General features: G+C 47.5%; 1 protein-coding gene across 9 annotated transcripts in view; it reads left to right on the top strand.

Annotated features, from left to right (window-relative positions):
* SPECC1 (sperm antigen with calponin homology and coiled-coil domains 1) overlaps nucleotides 1-21968 on the top strand; it is a 198288-nt gene that overhangs the window by 127263 nt on the left and 49057 nt on the right. For 6 of the 9 annotated variants that reach the window (XM_061143591.1, XM_061143587.1, XM_061143590.1 and 3 more), the window contains 3 exons: nucleotides 10198-10405; nucleotides 12811-12884; nucleotides 13210-13388. In XM_061143591.1, coding sequence (XP_060999574.1) covers nucleotides 10198-10405; nucleotides 12811-12884; nucleotides 13210-13388 — 461 coding nt within the window. Of the gene's footprint in view, nucleotides 1-5260; nucleotides 6033-10197; nucleotides 10406-12810; nucleotides 12885-13209; nucleotides 13389-17554; nucleotides 18960-21968 lie in introns of those variants that run through there. The other 3 variants (XM_061143596.1, XM_061143594.1, XM_061143597.1) reach the window with 3 other exon arrangements.

Below are 21968 nucleotides of genomic sequence, written 5' to 3'. Positions count from 1 at the left end.
TGATTAGGGCAGCAACTGGCCACAAATGGTCAGTTTGTGAGAGAAGATGTGGCAGGTCAGTGGCCCCGTCGCTGTGACTGAGGACAGAACCCTACAGGGATGGAGAGACCTGGACCCTGGCTGAAATGGCAGGTGGTCCATGAGCATGACCAGCTGGTGCTTTGGACAGTGAGAACAAACCCCAGAGTCGGGGCCCCAGTCAGCAGATGTGTGCGCTCTGCTCCATAACCTGGAGTCTGGTGTTTGAGGCTGGTGGTGGGGTCCAGGTGGTGTAATGTCACCGCTCCAGGCTGGCAGCCCTGAGACCCTCTCTACCTTCCCGTTGGGGGTGCAGACGACGAGCACGGTGTTTTCAGCATCTGGTCTCTATAGTCCTCACAGTCCTGTGGGAGAACCTTCCCTGGCTCCCCCCCGCCTCCCCGTTACACCTGGGCAGGACTGGGTCATACCCAGTGATCTGGTGACCCTGCCTCAGGTCACCTTCTCTGAGTGCAGGATCATAGCCTGATTCCTGAACAAGTTAGGGGGTCTTAGTAAGAAGAGAAGGGGGCGTGACCTCTGGGCAGGTGAAAGCGCCATTGGCCATAGCCAGCAGGACTACGCCTGGTTAGTCACGTCCCCACCCCATCTGCTTTCCCTTCCAGCCCCTTCCCTGCCCTCTGCCCCACTTTTCCCCCCACAGGTCCTGTCTGAAGCTTTAGGTCTCAACTTTGGTGTTCCTTTTTCAGAGGCGCTGACCCTCAGCTCCAGGAGGGCTGTGGGCTTATGGACCCAGGAGGCCACATCCTGGATGGGCTGGGACTTCTTGGCTAGCCCAGTGCCTTGGTGGTACTGGTTTGGGCCTGAGCTCCAGTCTCTTTCTTAAACTTGACCGCAGGACTGGTCTCTGGAGCCTCTGGCTGCCCCAGCATTTGTCTCCTGGTTGAGACCTTGGAAAGCACCTCAGGGAGCATCACAGCTCTGCCCTGAAGGTGTCCCAGAGGGCCTCAGTGAGATACAGATGTTTGCCCTCCTCCTTGAGTTTTCTGTCCCCATCTTTCTTTTTCCATAACAGAATTGTAAAATGAACTAGCATATTCCCTTCCCTTTGGCATAGTAGCATTGTAAAAAAGATAGTGCAGATGGAAGCTGGCATGAATGAATCATGGCTCCATCAGAACAGGGGCAAGGATTCAGCAGAAGGAATAACCAAGTTAGATGTAAAACAGACATAACGAGACTTCCCTGGTGGTCCACTGGATGAGAATCTGTCTTCCACTGTAGGGGACACAGGTTTGATTCCTGGTCCAGGAAGAACCCACATGCCTCGGAGCAGCTGAGCCCTAACTCTAGGACCTGAAAGTCACGACTGCTGAAGCCCATGTTCCCTAGAGCCCATGCTCTACAACGAAAGAAGCCACTGCAATGGGAAGCCCACACACCACAACTAGAGAGTAGCTCCCGCTTGCTGCAACTAATGCCTGAGCAAAGCAATGAAGACCTAGCACAGCCAAAAATAAAATTTTTTTAAAATATCCAGTGCAGGGGATACGGGTTCAATACCTGATTGGGGAACTAAGGTCCCACATCCTGCAGGGCAACTAAGTCCACATGCTGCAACTAGAGAGAGCCCCTGTGCAAGCGAAGACCCAGCACAGCCAAAATTTTTAAAATAAAAAAAAAATATAAAATACACACAGCAAGATAATGCACACTCATTCATGGTACAGTTACTTAAGCCCTCACACTATGTACAGTCTTAACATGTGACAAATACCTATGAAAAGAAGAGAAGCGAAAAGCAAAGGAGAAAAGGAAAGATATACCATCTGAATGCAGAGTTCCAAAGAATAGCACGGAGAGATAAAACCTTCCTCAGTGATCAGTGCAGAGAAATAGAAGAAAACAATAGAATGGGAATGACTAGAGATCTTTTGAAGAAAATTAGATACACCAAGGGAACATTTCATGCAAAGATGGGCTCAATAAAGGACAAAAGTGGTATGGACCTAACAAGCAGAAGATATTAAGAAGTGGCAAGAAAACACAGAAGAACTGTACAAAAAAGATCTTCATGACCCAGATAATCACAATGGTGTGATCACTCTCCTAGAGCCAGACATCCTGGAATGTGAAGTCAAATGGGCCTTAGAAAGCATCACTACGAACAAAGCTAGTGGAGGTGATGGAATTTCATTTGAGCTATTTCAAATCCTAAAAGATGATGCTGTAAAAGTGCTGCGCTCATGGAGGAATCAACCTGCCTGACTTCAGACTCTACTACAAAGCCATAGTCATCAAGACAGTATGGTACTGGCACAAAGACGGAAATATAGATCAATGGAACAGAATAGAAAGCCCAGAGATAAATCCACGAACCTATGGACACCTTATCTTTGACAAAGGAGGCAAGGATATACAATGGAAAAAAGACAACCTCTTTAACAAGTGGTGCTGGGAAAACTGGTCAACCACTTGTAAAAGAATGAAACTAGAACACTTTCTAACACCATACACAAAAATAAACTCAAAATGGATTAAAGATCTAAATGTAAGACCAGAAACTATAAAACTCCTAGAGGAGAACATAGGCAAAACACTCTCCGACATAAATCAAAGCAAGATCCTCTATGACCCACCTCCCAGAATATTGGAAATAAAAGCAAAACTAAACAAATGGGACCTAATGAAACTTAAAAGCTTTTGCACTACAAAGGAAACTATAAGTAAGGTGAAAAGACAGCCCTCAGATTGGGAGAAAATAATAGCAAATGAAGAAACAGACAAAGGATTAATCTCAAAAATATACAAGCAACTCCTGCAGCTCAATTCCAGAAAAATAAATGACCCAATCAAAAAATGGGCCAAAGAACTAAACAGACATTTCTCCAAAGAAGACATACAGATGGCTAACAAACACATGAAAAGATGCTCAACATCACTCATTATTAGAGAAATGCAAATCAAAACCACAATGAGGTACCATTACACACCAGTCAGGATGGCTGCTATCCAAAAGTCTACAAGCAATAAATGCTGGAGAGGGTGTGGAGAAAAGGGAACCCTCTTACACTGTTGGTGGGAATGCAAACTAGTACAGCCGCTATGGAAAACAGTGTGGAGATTTCTTAAAAAACTGGAAATAGAACTGCCATATGACCCAGCAATCCCACTTCTGGGCATACACACTGAGGAAACCAGATCTGAAAGAGACACGTGCACCCCAATGTTCATCGCAGCACTGTTTATAATAGCCAGGACATGGAAGCAACCTAGATGCCCATCAGCAGATGAATGGATAAGGAAGCTGTGGTACATATACACCATGGAATATTACTCAGCCATTAAAAAGAATTCATTTGAACCAGTCCTAATGAGATGGATGAAGCTGGAGCCCCTTATACAGAGTGAAGTAAGCCAGAAAGATAAAGAACATTACAGCATACTGACACATGTATATGGAATTTAGAAAGGTGATAACGATAACCCTATATGCAGAACAGAAAAAGAGACACAGAAATACAGAACAGACTTTTGAACTTTGTGGGAGAATGTGAGGGTGGGATATTTCAAAAGAACAGCATGTATACTATCTATGGTGAAACAGATCACCAGCCCAGGTGGGATGCACGAGACAAGTGCTCCGGCCTGGTGCACTGGGAAGACCCAGAGGAATCGGGTGGAGAGGGAGGTGGGAGGGGGGATCGGGATTGGGAATACATGTAAATCCATGGCTGATTCATATCAATGTATGACAAAACCCACTGGGAAAAAAAAAAAAAAAGTGCTGCGCTCAATATGCCAGCAAATTTGAAGTGGCCAGCAGTGGCCACAGGACTGGAAAAGGTCAATTTTCATTCCAATCCCTGAGGCAGTGCCAAAGAATGCTCAAACTACTTCACAGCTGCACTCATCTCACATGCTAGTAAAGTAATGCTCAAAATTCTCTAAGCCAGGCTTCAATAATACGTGAACCATGAACTTCCAGATGTTCAAACTGGTTTTAGAAAAGGCAGAGGAACCAGAGATCAAATTGCCAATATCCGCTGGATCATCAAAAAAGCAAGAGAGTTACAGAAAAACATCTGTTTCTGCTTTATTGACTATGCCAAAGCCTTTGACTGTGGATCACAATAAATTGTGGGAAATTCTGAAAGAGATGGGAATACCAGACCACCTGACCTGCCTCTTGAGAAACCTGTATGCAGATCAGGAAGCAGCAGTTAGAACCGGACATGGAACAACAGACTGGTTCCAAGTAGGAAAAGGAGTACGTCGAGGCTGTATATTGTCACCCTGCTTATTTAACTTATATGCAGAGTACATCATGAGAAACCCTGGGCTGGAAGAAGCACAAGCTGAAATCAAGATTGCCGGGAGAAATATCAATAATCTCAGATATGCAGATGACACCACCCTTATGGCAGAAAGAGAAGAAGAACTAAAGAGCCTCTTGATGAAAGTGAAAGAGGAGAGTGAAAAAGTTGTCTTAAAGCTCAACATTCAGAAAACTAAGATCATTGCATCCCGCCCCATCACTTCGTGGCAAATAGGTGGGGAAACAGTGGCAGAGTTTATTTTTGGGGCTCCAAAATCACTGCAGATGGTGACTGCAGCCATGAAACTAAAAGATTCTCACTCCTTGGCAGGAAAGTTATGACCAACCTAGACAGCATATTAAAAAGCAGAGACATTACTTTGTCAACAGAGGTCTGTCTAGTCAAAGCTATCATTTCTCCAGTATTCATGTATGGATGTGAGAGTTGGACTATAAAGAAAGCTGAGCGCTGAAGAATTGATGCTTTTGAACTGTGGTGTTGGAGAAGACTCTTGAGAGTCTTGGGTAAACTTCAGGAGTTGGTGATGATCAGGGAGGCCTGGCATGTTGCGATTCTTGGGGTCGCAAAGAGTCGGGCACAGCTGAGCAACTGAGCTGAACACGTGACTTTTTCCATGTGTTAAGCATCTGGTAAATGCTTGTTGAGTAAACTGAACGAAGGAATGTATGTCAGAGAAACTTGCAATGAATTAGGAGAGAAAGGCTGCTAAAATTATATCAATCAATATGTTAAAGAAAAGTTTATCATGTTTTTATAACAGCTACTGTTCTGATGCTTTATATGTGCCAGATACTCTTGGTGCCTTTAGGTCATTTAATCTCACTTAATTGTCATAATTTTAGGGTACAGATACTGTTTTTATCTAGTTTTTTTTTTTTTTTCTGTTGACCTATCTCAGGGTTTGTTGAGGAAACTGAGGCAGGGAATGGTTAAGTTACTAGGCTTAATTAGTTCATTAACTAATGAAGGCCAGGGGCTGACCCCAGAACTCTTCTTGGTTGGTTGTTTGTTTTTGAAGAGGCAAATTTTGTTGGACTTACTTTTCATCACCCTGTTTGCAGGGTTTTTTATTTTTTATTTTTTGCTGTACTATGCAGTGTGCAGAAATCTTAGTTCCCTGACTGGCGATCTAACCTGTGCCCTCTGTGGTGGAAGCACAGAGTCTTAACCACTGGACCACTAGGGAACTCCCAGAACGGTTATTCTTCATCCCTGATTTATGCTGCTTCCTGGTTACACAAAAATAAAGGAGAGAGAGAGAACCATCTGAAGTAGACACATAGGCTCGAATACACAGCAGTCTTACAGCCAGGGCCTTTAGGTTTGATAGAAAGCAACTTGCCAAGTCTCGATAAACTAGGAAAGATGTTCTTGCTTGTCTAGAGAGTAAAGAAATTCACAGCGAAAACCCATGTCATCAAGACATGTCCTCTTGTTTGATTTAGAACCTGAATCTTGAGGGGCGTCTGGGTTCACCAGATGTGTTGGTGGGGCAGGACAGCAGGAATGTCATATGGAAAGACAATTGCAAGTTCTCACCATCAAAGAAGTGACCAGTGGTTTGCAGTTTCTGGAGTGCACGGCAGCTGTCTACAGTCGGGCTGGAGGAGACCCCGTCAAGAGCTTTGAATTGTACCCTCAAGCCGGTGGGAGCCTCTGGAGAATTTTTTCAATACCAGTTTTGTTGACATACAATTCATTTAAAGTGTACCGGTAAGTGGTTTTTAGTATATCCACAGAGTTGTGCAGCCATCACCACAATCAGTTTTAGAACATCTTGTACCCAGAAGAAAGGGCTTTCCAGGTGTCTCGGTGGTAAAGAAAACACCTGCCAATGCAGGAGACTCAGGTTTGATCCCTGATTCAGCAAGATGCCCTGGAGAAGGAAATGGCAACCCACCCCAGTATTCTTGCCTGGAAGATTCCATGGACAGAGGAGTCTGGCAGGCTACAGTCCATGCAGGGTCTGTTTTCCTGGGGACAAGCGAATGATGATACCATTCCTCAGATTCAGTGTCTGACCAGCCAGAGGAAAGGCAGTGACCTTGTTGAGATCCCAGCCCCTGTCAGCTCAGGCCAGCCCTGCGGGACAGTCCCTCCCAAGTGGTCTCTGCTGCCACCTGCCTTTAGTGCTTGTCTGAGCATTGGGACCGGCTTAACGCACCCCCTCTCTGGGGAGGACTGGGACTCCCAGTAATCATTTGACCAATTTGTGATGCAGTTCTGCATGCCCCATTTCTAGAGAAAGTTGACTTTTGAAGAGGAGGTGTGCTTTATATGCGTGAGAGTGAGTTCTGTCTTTAAAGGGAAACCTTGGAAACCACGTCGTGCGTGTCAGTTCTGTTCTTGAACCAGAGAAGCTGGACCCGGTGACCTGGCCCAGGGAACGAGGAGCCAGGGGTGCAGGGTTCAGCCGGCACCCAGTAGTCGTCAGGGGCAGGTGCTTGGCTGAGCTGCTGGCCAAGCTGCTCTTTTCTAATAATCTAATTTCTCTCTCCGTTAGTTACTTTGTGAGATGAGTCTAAAAATACCTCCCCAGCCCCTACCGGAAGCGTGATAAAGCTACGTGTTTTTTTTCTTTTTTTAATAAAAGAGCTTTCCAGAGTACATTGCTAAACTTGAGAGAATATTCCAAAATCAAGAAGGAAGAACGTTGTCTGTAAGTGGACCCACGTGCACTGGTCTGTACGTTTACCCACTCAGCTGTGCACGGCACCCAGCACAGGCCCTTCCGTACCTACGCCTGTGCTCATGACCCCGACATGAAGGACATAACGGAGGCCAGAGCTCCTGAGAGGCCGGCAGCCTGAGCTACACGCGGAGACCCTAGGGTCCTCAGCCATTCCTCACCTGCTCACATCCTCCTATTTTAGTCCCAGTCAAGCAAAGGACATGTTTCTAGACCCCAGGGGAGTGGCCCTTAACGTGGGAGTCTGTGAGGTGGAGCCTGGTTGCTCTGCAGAAAGCCAGAATCTTCGGGAGGCAAGGCCCACAGGTGCCTCCTGTGGCTGCTTGTTAAAGGCTGTCGGACACCAGCCTTCCAGGAGCTAAAATGCAGTGGTTTTTTCTCCTTAAGGGTTGTCTATCTTCTGTTTATTAAAGTAGCTATCCTAGGACATAAGACTTTTGGTCTTTTCCATATGTTGTAATTTTCTTGAACTTACATACTCAGAGACAGAAGGCAGTTAGGAAAGAATAGCTACTGTTGCGTGCTTAGCTGCACCAGGCATGGTGATAAACTATTTAAGTGCACTGTTCCATTTAATTGTTCAGATGGATGCCGGGTCTGGTAGAGCTGACATTTACACGCTGCAGTCTGGTCCAGGCCCGTGGCCCCACCCCTGAGTGCGGCTCCTGCCCCCTCCCCCCACCCCCACAGGAACCTGCACCCTTTCCCCTCCCCCACACAAGCACTCTCTTGTTTCCTCCTCACACGGGGGAGCGCTCTTTTCCTCCCTCAGTCCCTTCCTTCCTTATCCTTGATCAATTCAGTTCAGTTCAGTTGCTCAGTCGTGTCCGACTCTTTGCAACCCCATGGACCGCAGCACGCCGGGCCTCCCTGTCCATCACCAACTCCCAGAGTCCACCCAAACCCATGTCCATCGAGTCGGTAATGCTATCCAACCATCTCAGTCTCTGTCGTCCCCTTCTCCTCATGCCCTCAATCTTTCCCAGCATCAGGGTCTTTTCAAATGAGTCAACTCTCCGCATGAGGTGGCCAAAGTATTGGAGTTTGAACTTCAACATCAGTCCTTCCAATGAACACCCAGGACTGATCTCCTTTAGGGTGGACTGGTTGGATCTCCTCACAGTCCGAGGGACTCTCAGCCTTCTCCAACACCACAGTTCAAAAGCATTAATTCTTTGGCACTCAGCTTTCTTTATCCTTGATCAAAACCTCCCAATTGACAAACTGCACAGATTCCCTGGTGGCTCAGTGGGAAAGAATCAGCCTGGCAGTGAAGGAGATGAAGGATCAGTCCTTGGCCCAGGAAGATCCCATATGCCTCGGGGCAACTAAGCCCATTCACCACAATTACTGATCCTGTGTTGCAGAACCTGGAAACCGCAACTACTGAGCCCACATTGCCACAGCTACTGAAGCCCCCTCACCCTAGAGCTCGTGCTCTGTGACAAGAGAAAAGCCACTGCAACGAGAAGCCCTCGCACCGCAACCAGAGAGTAGCCCCTGCTTGCTGCACCTAGAGAAAAGCTTGCACAGCAGCAAAGACCCAGCACAGCCAAAAATGAAATAGTTAATAAAACTGTAAAAAATAAAATAAGAATGTTATACCCAGAATAGATATTTTAATAAAACGCAGTACTGTACTCAAATACCCACAGATTCTGCACATGAAATGCAGTTGGGAAAAAAATTGTATTTGGAGACTTCCCCTTCCAAATCTGGGAAGAAACCTACTAGGTGTCAAGCTTACATCATCTGCTAAATATACAGCTATTAATAACAAAGGACTGTAGAACCAGGATACAGCTTAAAATAGTAAAGTGATTAGTGTATTCAGGCAGTAGGATATTATGCAGTATTTAAAGTAATGACCTAGGGAATTCCCTGGCAGTCCAGTGCTTAGCACTCAACGCTTTCACTGCCAGGGGCCTAAGTTCAATTCCTAGTTGAGGAACTAAGAGCCCACAAACATCATGGTTCATTAAAAAAAATAATAAGCTTTTCTTTTTTAAAAAAAGTACTTACTAGAACAGTGTGTATCATGAATATATCTCAAAAACATAGTTGAAAGCAAGTTACAGAAGTGTAATCAGCACAGTATATACAGGACACAGAATAATAATACAGGATGAGAGCATCTTACATAGGATACAATGTAGTAGATTGTACAGTGCCCTGCAGAAGCCTAAGAGAGTGTGATATCATTTGTGTAAACGTTTTAGAGCATCCAGAACAACACTGTGTATTGTCATAGGCACATCCACACACAGTAAACGTGGGAAACTCTTCAAGGAACAACCACATGCCGATTTCTGGACACTCCCTAGTGTGGGAAGGAAGATTGAGGCTTTAACAAATCTTGTTAGGGTAAAAGAAGATTTAGCAAACATGGCAAAAATTAACAGTTGGTTTGCCCGTTTTGGCACATGGTTATCCCATCCCAGTTGGTGCTTTTCTGTGTGTTGAGAACGTTACTGATTAAACTTGAACAGGTGAAGTGAGTGTGCTGCGCACGTATCTGTGTCTGGTGTGTGCACATTTCTGCTGTTGCCGTCCCATTAGTGTTCCTCCAAAGAAACACTAGCCCCAGGTAGAAGTTTGGGGCGTGTCGCGGGGGTTAGCCTTCTGGCTTCCCAGCAGAGGGCGCTGCTCCATTGTGGCTGTGAGGCGAGTGGCCACTGTCCCGGGACAGCTCCAAGGAAGGGACAGGAAAGGGGTACTTAAGCAGATGCAGCTTTCTTTAGGGGCTTCTCAGGTGGCGCTAGTGGTAAAGAACCTTCCTGCCAGTGCAGGAGACATAAGAGACTCAGGTTCGATCCCTGGATCGGGAAGATCTCCTGGAGAAGGAAATGGCAACCCACTCCAGAACTCTTGCCTGGGAAATCCCATGGACAGAATGAGCCTGGCGGGCTACAGTCCATGGGGTCACAAAAGAGTCGTACTCGTCTTAGCGACTGAACAACAACAACGACGTTTCTTTGACGCTGTAGGAACGGGCCCAGAATCCATCCATTCGGCCACTGACATCCATCACGCTTCTCTGCCTTGGCTGTTTTTGAGGCCCAGAACACAGAGATGGTGCCGGGCACACCCGTGCCCAGGGCTTCCTTTGCTGTTGCGTCAGTGGGCCCAGTGTGGACCTGGGGGAGCTCTTTCCTGTTCAGGTGACCATGGCACCTTGCTTCCTTCTAGGTGGAAAAGGATTACTCTTACCTAAAGGAGATCTGCGATCACCAGGCAGAGCAACTGAGCAGAACCAGCCTGAAGCTACAAGAGAAAGCGTCAGAGAGTGACGCAGAGATCAAAGACATGAAGGAGACCATATTCGAGCTGGAGGACCAGGTGGAACAGCATCGCGCTGTCAAGTTGCACAACAACCAGCTCATCAGTGAGCTGGAAAGTAAGTAGACCCAAGTCCCGTGTGGGCATGGATCAGGACGGAGGTGGGGACACTGGTTGCCAGGTCTTCCTTTTGAGCGTGCTATTGTCTCCCAGGAAGAACGGCCAGTAGAAGAGAGAGAATCATCAGCCTCCTGAACTGAGCCACAGAACAGCTGATGAAGAAGAAAAGCTGTTGGTCGTGGGTGGAGCGTGTGGGGCGTTAGGAACACACGGCAGGTGCCAACAGGTGTTACCGTTGGGATCTGCCAGGTAGAAGGGTGGGGGCCGGGGGTTGGCCTCAGGAGAAAACAGCCCCAGCATGGGTCCCCTGGACAGTAGGATCAGCTGACTTTGAGACATCACCCACGTGTTCCTGAAGAGGCGCTTGTATGTGGCTTATTTAGTAAGGAGGGATGTTTTTCAGAGATTAGGTAAACACTGCCTGCTTTGTGCAAATAAGCCTTATCAAATGATCCCATCTAATGTGTTTTCCTTTAGTAACAAAAGACTTAGTGTGCAAGCTTTTAGCAGCACCTGCTTTGCTGAACATAGCACAGTTGGTGGCCTGAAAGGTTCCCCAGTGGGTGCAGTCCCTCTATCCTATTTCTGGAACTCGTACTGGTGGTGAATCTACCTGCTTGCCAAAACTTTCTTGTAAACCCCACCCCCCCTGCCCAAATCAACACGATGCTGCCATAGCTGCTGGCACCCTGCAGACAGGGAAAAAGTCTGAGTCTCCCAGGGGCCTCCCCAGCTGGGGTGGGACAAGGTGACCCCGCCTTCCTGTTTCAGCTTGGACCATCCACAGGTGTCTTTCACAGTTGATTCAGTGCCATGTGTTTTGCATTTTTGTGCTTGGATGTTGGTGATGCCTCTGTTTAAAATGGGCCCCAAGGGACTTCCCTGGTGGTCCAGTGGTTAAGAATCCACCTGCTAAGGCAGGGGACATGGGTTTGAGTTCCGGTTGGGGAAGATCCCACATGCCGTGGAGCAACTAAGTCTGTGCGTCACAACCACTGAGTCTGTGCTGTAGAACCCGTGCACCCCCACAACAAGAGACGCCACTACAGTGAGAAGCCTTCGGTTCACAACAAATTAAAATGGCCCCAAGTGTAGTTCTGAAATCCCATCCGCTGTCCCTGGTACAGGAGAGCCAGGACACATCACGTGCAGGAAATCCAAGCCATGGGGGAGCTTCATGCCAACCAGAAATGCAGTGCCTTCATGTGGACCAAACCTCCAGAGACCAGGAGGGGACCTTCGCAGTCTGCCCCCGAGCCGCTTGGGAAAGTGCTGAGTGGAGCAGATGGGAAAGTAGTGACACTGGTAGATTCATGAGATTTAAAAAAGAACCAAGACATTGAACAGTGTGGTTGTGAACCCAAATCAAAGAAACGTGTGGTCAGATTCCCAGGAAGGTGTGAAGCCCTCTCATCCAGCGCTGGTACCCACAGGAGGGAAGTTCCAGCCCGGCAGATGAGGCAGTTCTGAGTGCCCTGGGCTGCAGAAGTGTCTTCGAGATGCCTGCCAAGTGTTGTTACATGGGAGAAGGATGCTGTGGGTGAGCACGTTCCAGAACCCATGGGATGGGCTTTTTTCCACAAAGATATCAACCAGTGAGCCATTTTAATGCGAACAGCATTCAACTTTGATGAAAACATCGGGATCAGAGTCTCAAGGGAGCATAATCCATCTTTGCTCCGGGAGTTGATCCTGTGTGCCTGGCAGCTGTCTGCACCTGCCTGGACCATAGACACCCCCAGACCCTGTCTCCCTGGGAGACTGGATTCCATTGGTCAGGGTCTGGAGCTTGAACATCTGTGCTTCTGAAAAGTTCCCCCGAGTGATTCAGAGTTTTAGCTGCAAGTCAGTTCCAGACTTTGGAAACTGGTCTAAATATCACAGTAGTAATAACCATCCATTCCTACTGTTACTCAGAACCCCTCCCTCTGGGAGGCTGAAGAGGGAGGGAATACATGTACACTTGTGTCTGATTCACATTGTTGTATGGCAGAAACCAACACAGCATTGTAAAGCAGCTATCCTCCAGTTAAAAATAAATTTAAAGAAAAGCCGTTCTTTCACCTCATAGCAGCGAAGGATGTTCAGGTCACCGTGCTGCTTCCAGGCAGTCAGTGTGTGAGTGTGAGCGACTGTTGGCTCTCTTCCCATAGCACTGTGAGTTTGTGCAGCCTGTCTCTGAGGCTGAACCCTAACCTCACATCACTTACATTCCCACTCATCCTGTTTCTCTTGGAGGAACCCTCTGCCGCTGGCTCCCATGCTCTGGGCGCAGAGCTGGGAAGCCCGGCCACAGGGGCAGGTCTTGGAGCCCGTGGCAGGACCTGAGGTTGCCCAGCTCCTGAGCTCAGCTCCCCAGAGGCTCAAGACATTTCTGACTCCAGTCTGCCTGTTCCTTTCCAGGCAGCGTGATGAAGCTGGAGGAACAGAAATCAGACCTGGAGAGGCAGCTGAAGACTCTGACGAAGCAGATAAAGGTAAGACACAGTCAGAGCCAGAGCATCATTCTACCTGAAATATCCCCGTTAACTGAGGTATGGACACCTTTGAGACACACCCTGACGACTCTCTGGCCCTGCTTTGTGTAGTAAACTTGCGGGGCCTGGAACCACAGTGTGGCCAGGAGGGAGGTTCAGGTGGCCTCAATTTCAGGGCTGGGACTCCCGCACCTGCAGGTGCAGCCCCCCTGTGCCTTTTCCTGGCACCAAGATCCCAAAGCCCATCTTTCCTACAGACACCCCTGGGCCCTGCAACTGTGGCTGGGGGGTCAGTCTGATGTGGGCACCAACTTGGCTCTTCCAGGACGAGACGGAAGAGTGGCGGCGCTTCCAGGCTGACCTACAGACGGCGGTAGTGGTGGCCAACGACATCAAGGTCGAGGCCCAGCAGGAGCTGCGCGCTGTCAAGCGGAGGCTGCTGGAGGAAGAAGAGAAGAACGCCCGGCTGCAGAAGGCTCTGGGAGACGCACAGGCCCGAGGCAGGTGGGTCCCGGCCGCTCTCCCCACCCAGGATACGGGGATGTCTCTGCCCTCACTGAGCCCTCACCTTCCTTCCAGGTCCCTCTGCTGCTCTGTGCCCGCCCATGGCCAGGTTATAACTAGCTCTGTGGCCAGGTTATAACGAATCCCCTGGTGAGGTCATAACTAACCCATGGCCAGTGAATAACTAACCCCATGGCCAAGTTATAACAAGCTCCAGGGTAGGAACAATCCACCTAGCACCATGACTGCCATTCCTGGTGATGAGGAAGCTGGTTACCATGAGGACAGAGCTCCAGCCAAGTCCTCTCTGGGGTCTGGAGGAGAGGCTGCTCTTCCATCTCAGTGTTGGTTCAGCACCCCATGTGGGTCATCCTCACTCAGTGGGAGAGGCTGACCCACTACTCAGGCTGGCTGGTGGATACAGACCCCACCTACTGTCCTGGTGCAGGGTGTGTCCTTTCTTAGCAGCTCCTGTATGCTCCCTGCAGAAGAGCATAAAGTAACTCACTTTATTTCAAAGGGTCAGCATGGAGAACACACATCGGACCGATACAAGATCCCTTCTTTTGGGGGGATGGTCAGGGGGAGGACATCAGAGGCCACGTTTTCCCAACAAGCCCGTCCTAACAGCGACCTTTCAGAGGAATCTGTTCCCAAAGTGAGCTCAGAATTGCTTATTGTTTAAAGTTTAAATGGTTTCTGGGCAAGATTGTCACAGTACTTTAGGCTTCAGCTCATGCATTGCTGTCTTTCCCCTGTCAGGAATAGATGTCCTTAACATTGACGTTCTTGGTTATTAGAAATTATTTTGAATTTTCAGATGTCTCTCAATATAAAACACAGTAGAATTAAAAAACCCTTAGTAGGTTCTGGATACAGATTTGTTCAGCTTGCACTTTATAACTGTTTTCCAGGGTTGCTGGAGGCTGGATTCCCAGCCTCTGGGTCTTATGTAGTGTCATGAATTTCATGGCAGTGGGGGGGTAGATTTCTGCCCAGAATTCTGTTTTGATTCTCTTAAGCTTGCTTCGGTCAATCTCATGGCCCTTTGTTTATGAAAATTAAGACCCTGATTATGTAGTGAAACCTATACTTTCTGGCCACCAAAGCGCATGAATTTTCAGTTCAGGGAGCAGCCAAGTAGGAAAGCAGATTTCGTGGTGTTCCCTGTTGAAATGACTGTGGGTTGTTCTGGTTTGCTGTGGTGTCTGCTTTTGTTTGCTTGTCCACGTGTCTTGCTTTTCTATTGTGTGTCTTTGGAGGAAGAACCACATCATACGTCATCTCACAGATAAACAGTGAAAGACAAGCCCTGAGTGTGAGATGTGGCCCTCAATAAGTTATTGTATAGATTCTAAGAAACAGGTCAGATTATATATACAAGCATGATGTCACAGGATGCCTACATGTAGCTTGACCACGTAGGCCCCCCCCATTTGCACACCTAACATTTTCAAACTTAGGGGCACTTTTTTTTTAAACGCAGTACATTTCTCTTTTGATTTTCCAGTGATTTGCAAACCTACCTCCCAAATAGAGCAGTTCAATCCCTTATCACACAATATTTCAAAATTTGAGAACTGACACATTACTGAACCTGTCCCATCAGTGGGTTTCTTGGCCGTCATTGCCTCAGGCCACCCTCCAGACACTTGCCAGAGTGGTTTCTTACCTGGCACTGGCTGCCCTGACCAGCCGCCTCTTCTAAGTGTTTGTCTTGGAGAAGTTACTTGCCAGCGGCCCCGCCTCTCCCTGAGCATATCACCTGAGCCAGACCTGGAACCAGCTCCCACCCTCTGAGGTCCTGGATCAGCATGATGCTTCCATCTTGGCTGCCTGGGTTCTTAACTTTGACAGTCACCTAATGAGAACTCAGAAGTCATTCTTGGCTCAGCCACAGCCAAAGAACATGCAGAAAATTCTGACAAGGTCCTCCAAGTATTAGTACAACAAGAGAAGGTAAGAGCGTCATAGGAGAAGCACCTCCATCGTGACTCCAGATAGACCGATTCGCCTTCTCATCAGCTGGCTGTCAAGAGAACACAGGCCAGCAGGCGGGTGGGCGGCGGGCCTGGGTGTGCAGACAAGTTATCGTTTGTTGCCAAGAACTCAGTACCTAAAACAGTGGAACGTTACTTAGCATACTGTTTTTAGATGACTCTAAAACCTAGCTCATTAGCTATCTTCAGCCCTGTGATATTTTCAGAGGTATTTTTATTTTGGAGTCAGAATAATCAATGTTAAGATACATGGCACAGTTAGGCTCTGATCTCACCTTTGCAGGTTTTCTTCCCAGACCAATCGCCTTCATCTCTTACATGAGGAGGTAAGAGTAGGTTGGGTTTTAAGGCCGCCCACCCCCAGGCTCCGCTGTTTCCTGAGTCGAGTTGATGGGCTGACCTTTCTTTGAAGGGGAGTCGTGGACTTGCATGCCCACTGAACCATCTTCCTGACAGAAGCCTGGGGTCTCCCTTACATATGGCACCTCCACGCGAGGTTGTGGACCTCATCTTTCTCTTCCAGAAATCTGAACAAACCTGTGTAGTTTTTGTGGACCTGAAAGTGGGCAGTTTTGCCAGACACATACATTATTGGATGAAAGGATCATGAATAACTTTTCAACTCTGGCTGTTTCTTGTTTTGAACCATTAAGGAAAATATAATGAAATTAAAACTTTCATCGAAATTGAAACAACAGATATTTTTCCTGAAAAATTGAGTCCTTGGGCCTGGCAGTTTCAGAGAACAGACATGCAACTCAACTTACTGCCTCGATGGGCCACATGCAGCCTCTCTAACAAAAGACCCTGTCAGTGAGACATGCATGACGTGGGTGTCTCAGACCATAGCAGGGACAGACTACTGTGTGTCTGCTCTTACCGTGAAACTGTTAAAACCATTGTTTGTAGGAGACTTACTCGATTTCTGCTGTAGTTATTGTGTGACACCAATGGGCAGCCACAGGAAACATCTTAAAGAGCTAAACACGCTGAATGTCTGTGCATAATTAGCTGTGCCAGCTTCCAAACTAGGACATTTCAGGTGCACGATGGGTCAGCCTGTGTTGCTGGTTCTTCCATTGCCACCCCTGCAGCCAGCAGCATGTGGCCTGTCACTGCCAGCCTCCCTGGGGTCGGCTGTTAACTCTGTGTGTGCGCCTGCATTCTGACGTTGGTTGTGTGCCTCTGTGCACCCTGTGTTGTTCTCACAGCTGTAACATGTCACAACGCTCACTGGGTGTCTGCGGCTGTCACTGGAAGGGAGGTGGGGTGTTGAAGGTGTAGCTTCACGGGTCCCTGGGATTGTCGACATGTCCAACCCCCTCCCCATCCCCACCTTGGGGAAAGGCCAGTTCTCAAGGGGATTCCCGCGCACTTTCTGAGCAGACCTCACATGCGTACCTGCAGCTTTTGGGCTGCTGGCATTTTATTTGGCCCTCGGGGCAGAAACTAGTCCTCCAGTATCCTGGCAAGCATCACCCTTTCACTCACACAAACGTGCATTTTCATAGCTTAGCTTCGCACGTGTGGCATCAGAGAAGCTGTCTGTAGTTCTGCAGAGCTGTGTCTGCTGGCCTGCTGCCTGGCCCCATCTACAGATTCACTTTGAAAAGTGGGCCGAGGATGTGTGCCTCCCCGAAGCCTTTAGCACTTGTGTGCCGTGCCAAGTCACTCTGTTGTGTCCGACTCTTTGTGACCCATGAACTATAGCTCACCAGGCTCTTCTCTCTGTCCATGGGGTTCTCCAGGCAACAATACTGGAGTGGGTTGCCATCTCCTTCTCCAGCACGTGTGTACACAGCACGTGTGTATCATAACAGAAGTCCTTTTTCTTTTTTACTCTTAACTGTAGAATAGTAGAGGGACCCACAGGCCATTCTGTCAGTCACAGGGGCCTGATGTGATTGGTCTCCATCATCTCTGCCGACACCCTGTCTGTCAGCGAAGGTCTAGTGGGAAGAGCCTGTTCGTGGCATTCTTTCTGTCTGAAGATCTCTTGACTTCCGCAAGGGATGGGAAAAGTCGAAACCCAGGTGTGCTGATCCTGTTCTGGATCTGAGCTGTCCCCCCGGACACTGCCAGCTGTCAGTTCTGATGTGTAGACTGTGGTCGTGTTACGTGGAGTAACCCCTTTACCAGCCTGTGCCTCCTGTTTCTATCTTCCAGCTCCATGGTCTCTGTCAGCTAGCAGAGCAGGTGGAGGAGGAGAGGCCGCCCAGCCCTGCCGCGATGGGGAGCCACAGCCATTTCTGTGTGAGAGGGGGCGTGTGTAGAGGAGGAATGCCCTTTTCATAAAGAAACCAAACGGTCTCCTTAGAACAGCCACTGTCTCGAACAGTCGTTGCCAGCAAGTCTCTCTGCCTTTTTTTTTTTTCTTTTGCATTTTGGAATCAACTCTGCACAAAGATGATCCTTCCCTCTTATTTTCCCCCTCTTTCTTAGAAGATTCAGCAGTCTTTGAAAGCACAAAATGAAGTTGTTCTGAAAACAAAAGACAAAAAACCCAAAATACGAGTCTGTCATGAAAACATTTTTTAAGAAGCAGCCAGAGTGCTGAGTGAGGTCCATGGCTTTGCATGTGCAGAGAGAACACAAACCAGGCCACACTTTACTTTTTGGAGTTTATTTTTATGCTTCCGTTTGAATACGGTATCCAATAAGCTTGGAATTAACACTAGTTTAGGTGAAATAGGAAGCTGTCCACGTGACGTCTCTGAAGAAGTTAGAAAGCCCTACTTCCCCCATGTCAAGCTTTGATTTCACCTCTTCAGGCTGAGGTCTGACTTCCTCACCTAGTCCAAAACAAGCCACTGCCACGTGTTGGGCTGACTTCCAAAATCTCTTTGAGGGGTTCTGTTAGATGTTTGCTTGATCATAAAGGCTGTGGCTGAATCAGACACTTCCGTGTGGTGACAGTGCTGACCAGAACTGCATTGAGAACTCACGAGCATTGGCAAAAGCCTCGTGAATAAGCTCACTTTGGAAAGTAAAAGACTTTTCCAGTCCAGAATTGTGTAACTCAGAGGGATCCAAGGTTCAAAGTGAGACTGTAAACTGTTGGAAGTGCATCCATTTGTGAAGATCTAAGTCCAGGTCAGCAGCCTCCTCCAGGCAGAGACCACTGCAGCCCTCGTGTGAGGAGCATCTGGACCACCAGCTACCCTATAGGAGACGAGACGAGATAGGACTTCCTGTCTGCTCTGCAGAGACTTAGGCAAGCTGGTCAACTCAGGAGGATGTTGTGGGAGGTCAGGCCTGAGAGCCCAGAGTCACTAGAAGACTCAACTTGAGAGGTCACTGTCCTCTCTGTAAGAATAGTTTCGATACCCGCTGGAATTGTCATTGTGGGATAGGAATTTATATATCTGTAAGTTTACCTCGGACTGAAAGTCCTTACGATGATATAAAATTCACTTGCCTGGTGTTTTCAAATATAAACAAGAAAAACACAACCTCAGCTTCAAATGCACAGCTGTCTCTGCCCCACATATTTCGATCTGTCTTTCTTGGGAGACTGTTGACTATTTTTATATGTAAGTGTTTATGAAGTGCTAAATAAATATGTAATTATTTAGAAGAGTCTGTTGCCTGATTTTTCACCCCTGGCAGGACCTCCAGGTCACTTTGTTCCCAGTTTTCTGGCATGTGTAGTTTCAGAACTTAAAAGCCACATCAGATGACTAGAACCAAGGCAGGAGCAAAGTTTCATTTTCAGTACACTTTGTAGACAGGAGGTTGACTTTTAAGTGCAAATGCTATTTTTTAATGATTTCATTATTAGAAATAAGAGGGCATGGAGCGAAGATACTAATTTTGCATGAATAAGTTTTTAATTAAAAATTCTGAAGTATCGGAAAATGCAGTACATGGGATTTGAGGTCCAGAGTTGTCTTGCTGAAAGCTAAAAACAAATGGTTTGGTGATTGACTGTATTGGATTTCTTCTTAATTGTGAAGTATTATTTAGGTGAACTGATAATAAAATGGAAGTGTTAAACCCCTCTGGTAGCATCCTGGAAGGCAGTCAGTGTCAGCAGTGTTCTCCGCCCATGGAACTGAAATCCCACATTGACATCGTTCATTTCATCCATTTTCAGAAAGACTTTGCCAATATGCCCTTGTTCCTTTTTCTCTTAAGTTGGTTCCCCTTGAAAATATTTTCCTAAAAAAAAAAATATTTTCCTGACCTTACGAGATTGCTAATAACACTCAGCCTTTCATTTTACATCTTTTGTTTGTTCTCTTGGTTTTATTGCATTCTCAAGGCAGAGGCTTTTCAGTGTCTGAGTCTGTTTCTTGTCCTTTGTTTACACATCTGTTCTCCCTCACATGTAGTGAGTCTCTTCATCTTACGCCATGAGATCTGTCTGTGCATCTTGGCCTGTTTTTGCCCATCTCTTATTCCTGCTTCAGTGGATCCAAGTGTGTCAGGACCTGTTCTCTGCCCAGGATCAGTGTCTGGATTCTACCGTCGTCTGTGCTCACTCTTCCCAACCATTCTTGAAATCTTCTTGTATCTTAAGCTAAAGGAGAGGCTCTTTAAGGTAAATCTCTGCTGAATGTCAGAGATACAGGTGCTGAAAGAAATGCAGCAGAAAAGGTGCCAGCGAGGAAATTCACCAGTGTCCAGTTTTTTTCTCTGTTTGGCGCAGATGGTACGTGGGAGCCGGCTTTGGGGGTCTGTTTTGCTTGGTCATTATCCATTTTAGGCGTGTCCTGTGGCTTTTTGCTACCGTCCTTTGTGCCGCAGATCAACCACCCTGGCCTCCTCAGATGGTCAGTGTTCCTGACCTTTTGTGGGAGGAGTGCTCCGCATGTCCTCCAGGCGCCGCTCCCAAGCTGGCCGTCCCTCCAGGACCAGGGCTGGGAAGGACTCGGTGGGCTGTCCTGCACCTTCACTCTCCTTGCAGAGGAATTAGGGTGAACTGGTAGTATTTTCTCTTCTTGCCCCACCCCTTCTCTGTGTAGCAGAAATTCTTCACAGTCTGAGGCCTGTGCATGCCGCTTTCAGTAGCTTCAGGGGCTGATGCAGGATTTTTACGAAACGTTCCTGTGGTTCTTAAATCGCCGTGTTACCCTGGTCGTTTTTATTTGTCCTAGAAATGCTTATGTTGCAATTCAGAAGTGAAATTCAGAGGACACTTGACACCTGAGACAGAGTGCTTCCCGATTCCTGTCTCATGTGGATCTGCAGACTTCTTTCAGAGTGTCTTGTGTATAACTGAAGACACAGTTTGGGAAGAGTACCTTACAGGTGGAGATATGGAAGAGCAAAGACCTGGAGGAAGGACAAAGAGGAACAGAGCTCCAGATATCCAGGCTTTGGTCCGGAAACCAGGCCGGGTGCGGGGAGTCTGTGCAGCACCAGGAGGGCCTGGGCTGGGCTCTGTTCAGTAGCTGAGAAAAGAGCCATCAGGAGCAGATCATCAATGTGCCCAGTTGGTCTTCTTTACAAACCTTGATCAGGTGATTGTGAAGACAGCAGTGGTATAATGAGATGTTTCCCAAAAGTCATTAACATTTGAATATTTTAGAACTAATTGCACACAAGAACTCACATGTCCTTGGAGCAAAATTGACAGCAACGCCAAGCAGTGTCCCTGTGTGATGACACAAGAGCTGTAGAAAACCAACAGTGCTTTAAGATCCTGTTCCATAACCTAACAAGGAGAGTAGTGCATTAGGGAAGTTGCTCAGTCCTCAGTTGTGTCCAACTCTTTGTGACCCTGTGGACTGTAGCCCACCAGGCTCCTCTGTCCATGGGATTTCCCAGGCAAGAATACTTCCCAGGTGGCTCAGCAGTGAAGAATCTGCCTGCTTCTGTAGATTACAGAGTTCTTACTCTTCCTCTGAACAGAGGAGAGATCATACTTTGTTTATTGCTGGACTTGTTGCTGATTGATCCAAAACCATCTGATGACAGGCTGGTGTCCCTGCTTAGGATTAAAGTGCTGATGAGATCAACAGCATTCTTAATGACTTGTGTTCTTTAGTTCTTCATTTCAGGCTTTGTTTTGTGGCTCCCAAGACACACTCACACATGCACACACCCACACGCATGCACACACGTGCAAACGCACACACATAGCGGTTACATAATGGGGTGGGTCTTTAGTCTCATAGCATCTCTAATCTACTTAAACTCCTTGCAGGGTTTCCTCACCCTACTTCTTGCTGGCCCAGCCCAGCAAATGGAAGGTGTGGAGCGTTGCCCATCATACCTGCAGGCAGGCGAGGTGGTAGTGGTTCCAGCATCCTTGCTACTCTCTTAGGCTTCGGAACGAGTCCTGTATCATCTGATGTTGTGAATCACATAGAAGCTTAAGTAGTTGAAGGGAACACCTCAGCAGAATGTTGGATTCCCCATTTTATTCTTATTAAATTATCAAGGAGTGAAATGAACATGGGCTTTTTAAAATGACCTTCCTTTGTCATGTGCCCTAAATCTCCCCAGTCCCTGAGGAGGCAGATCATATACCTGGATGGCTAAGGAGGTGCCCACTTTCTCACGTTCCTAAGAATGCCCAGGACAGAAATGAGAGATTTTCCTCTGCCTGTACCTAACCTGGTTCCAGTCTTTC

This window comes from Dama dama, chromosome 5, assembly GCF_033118175.1.
Source record: "Dama dama isolate Ldn47 chromosome 5, ASM3311817v1, whole genome shotgun sequence".
Lineage (NCBI taxonomy): Eukaryota > Metazoa > Chordata > Mammalia > Artiodactyla > Cervidae > Dama > Dama dama.
This window is presented reverse-complemented; position numbering and strand designations above follow the sequence as displayed.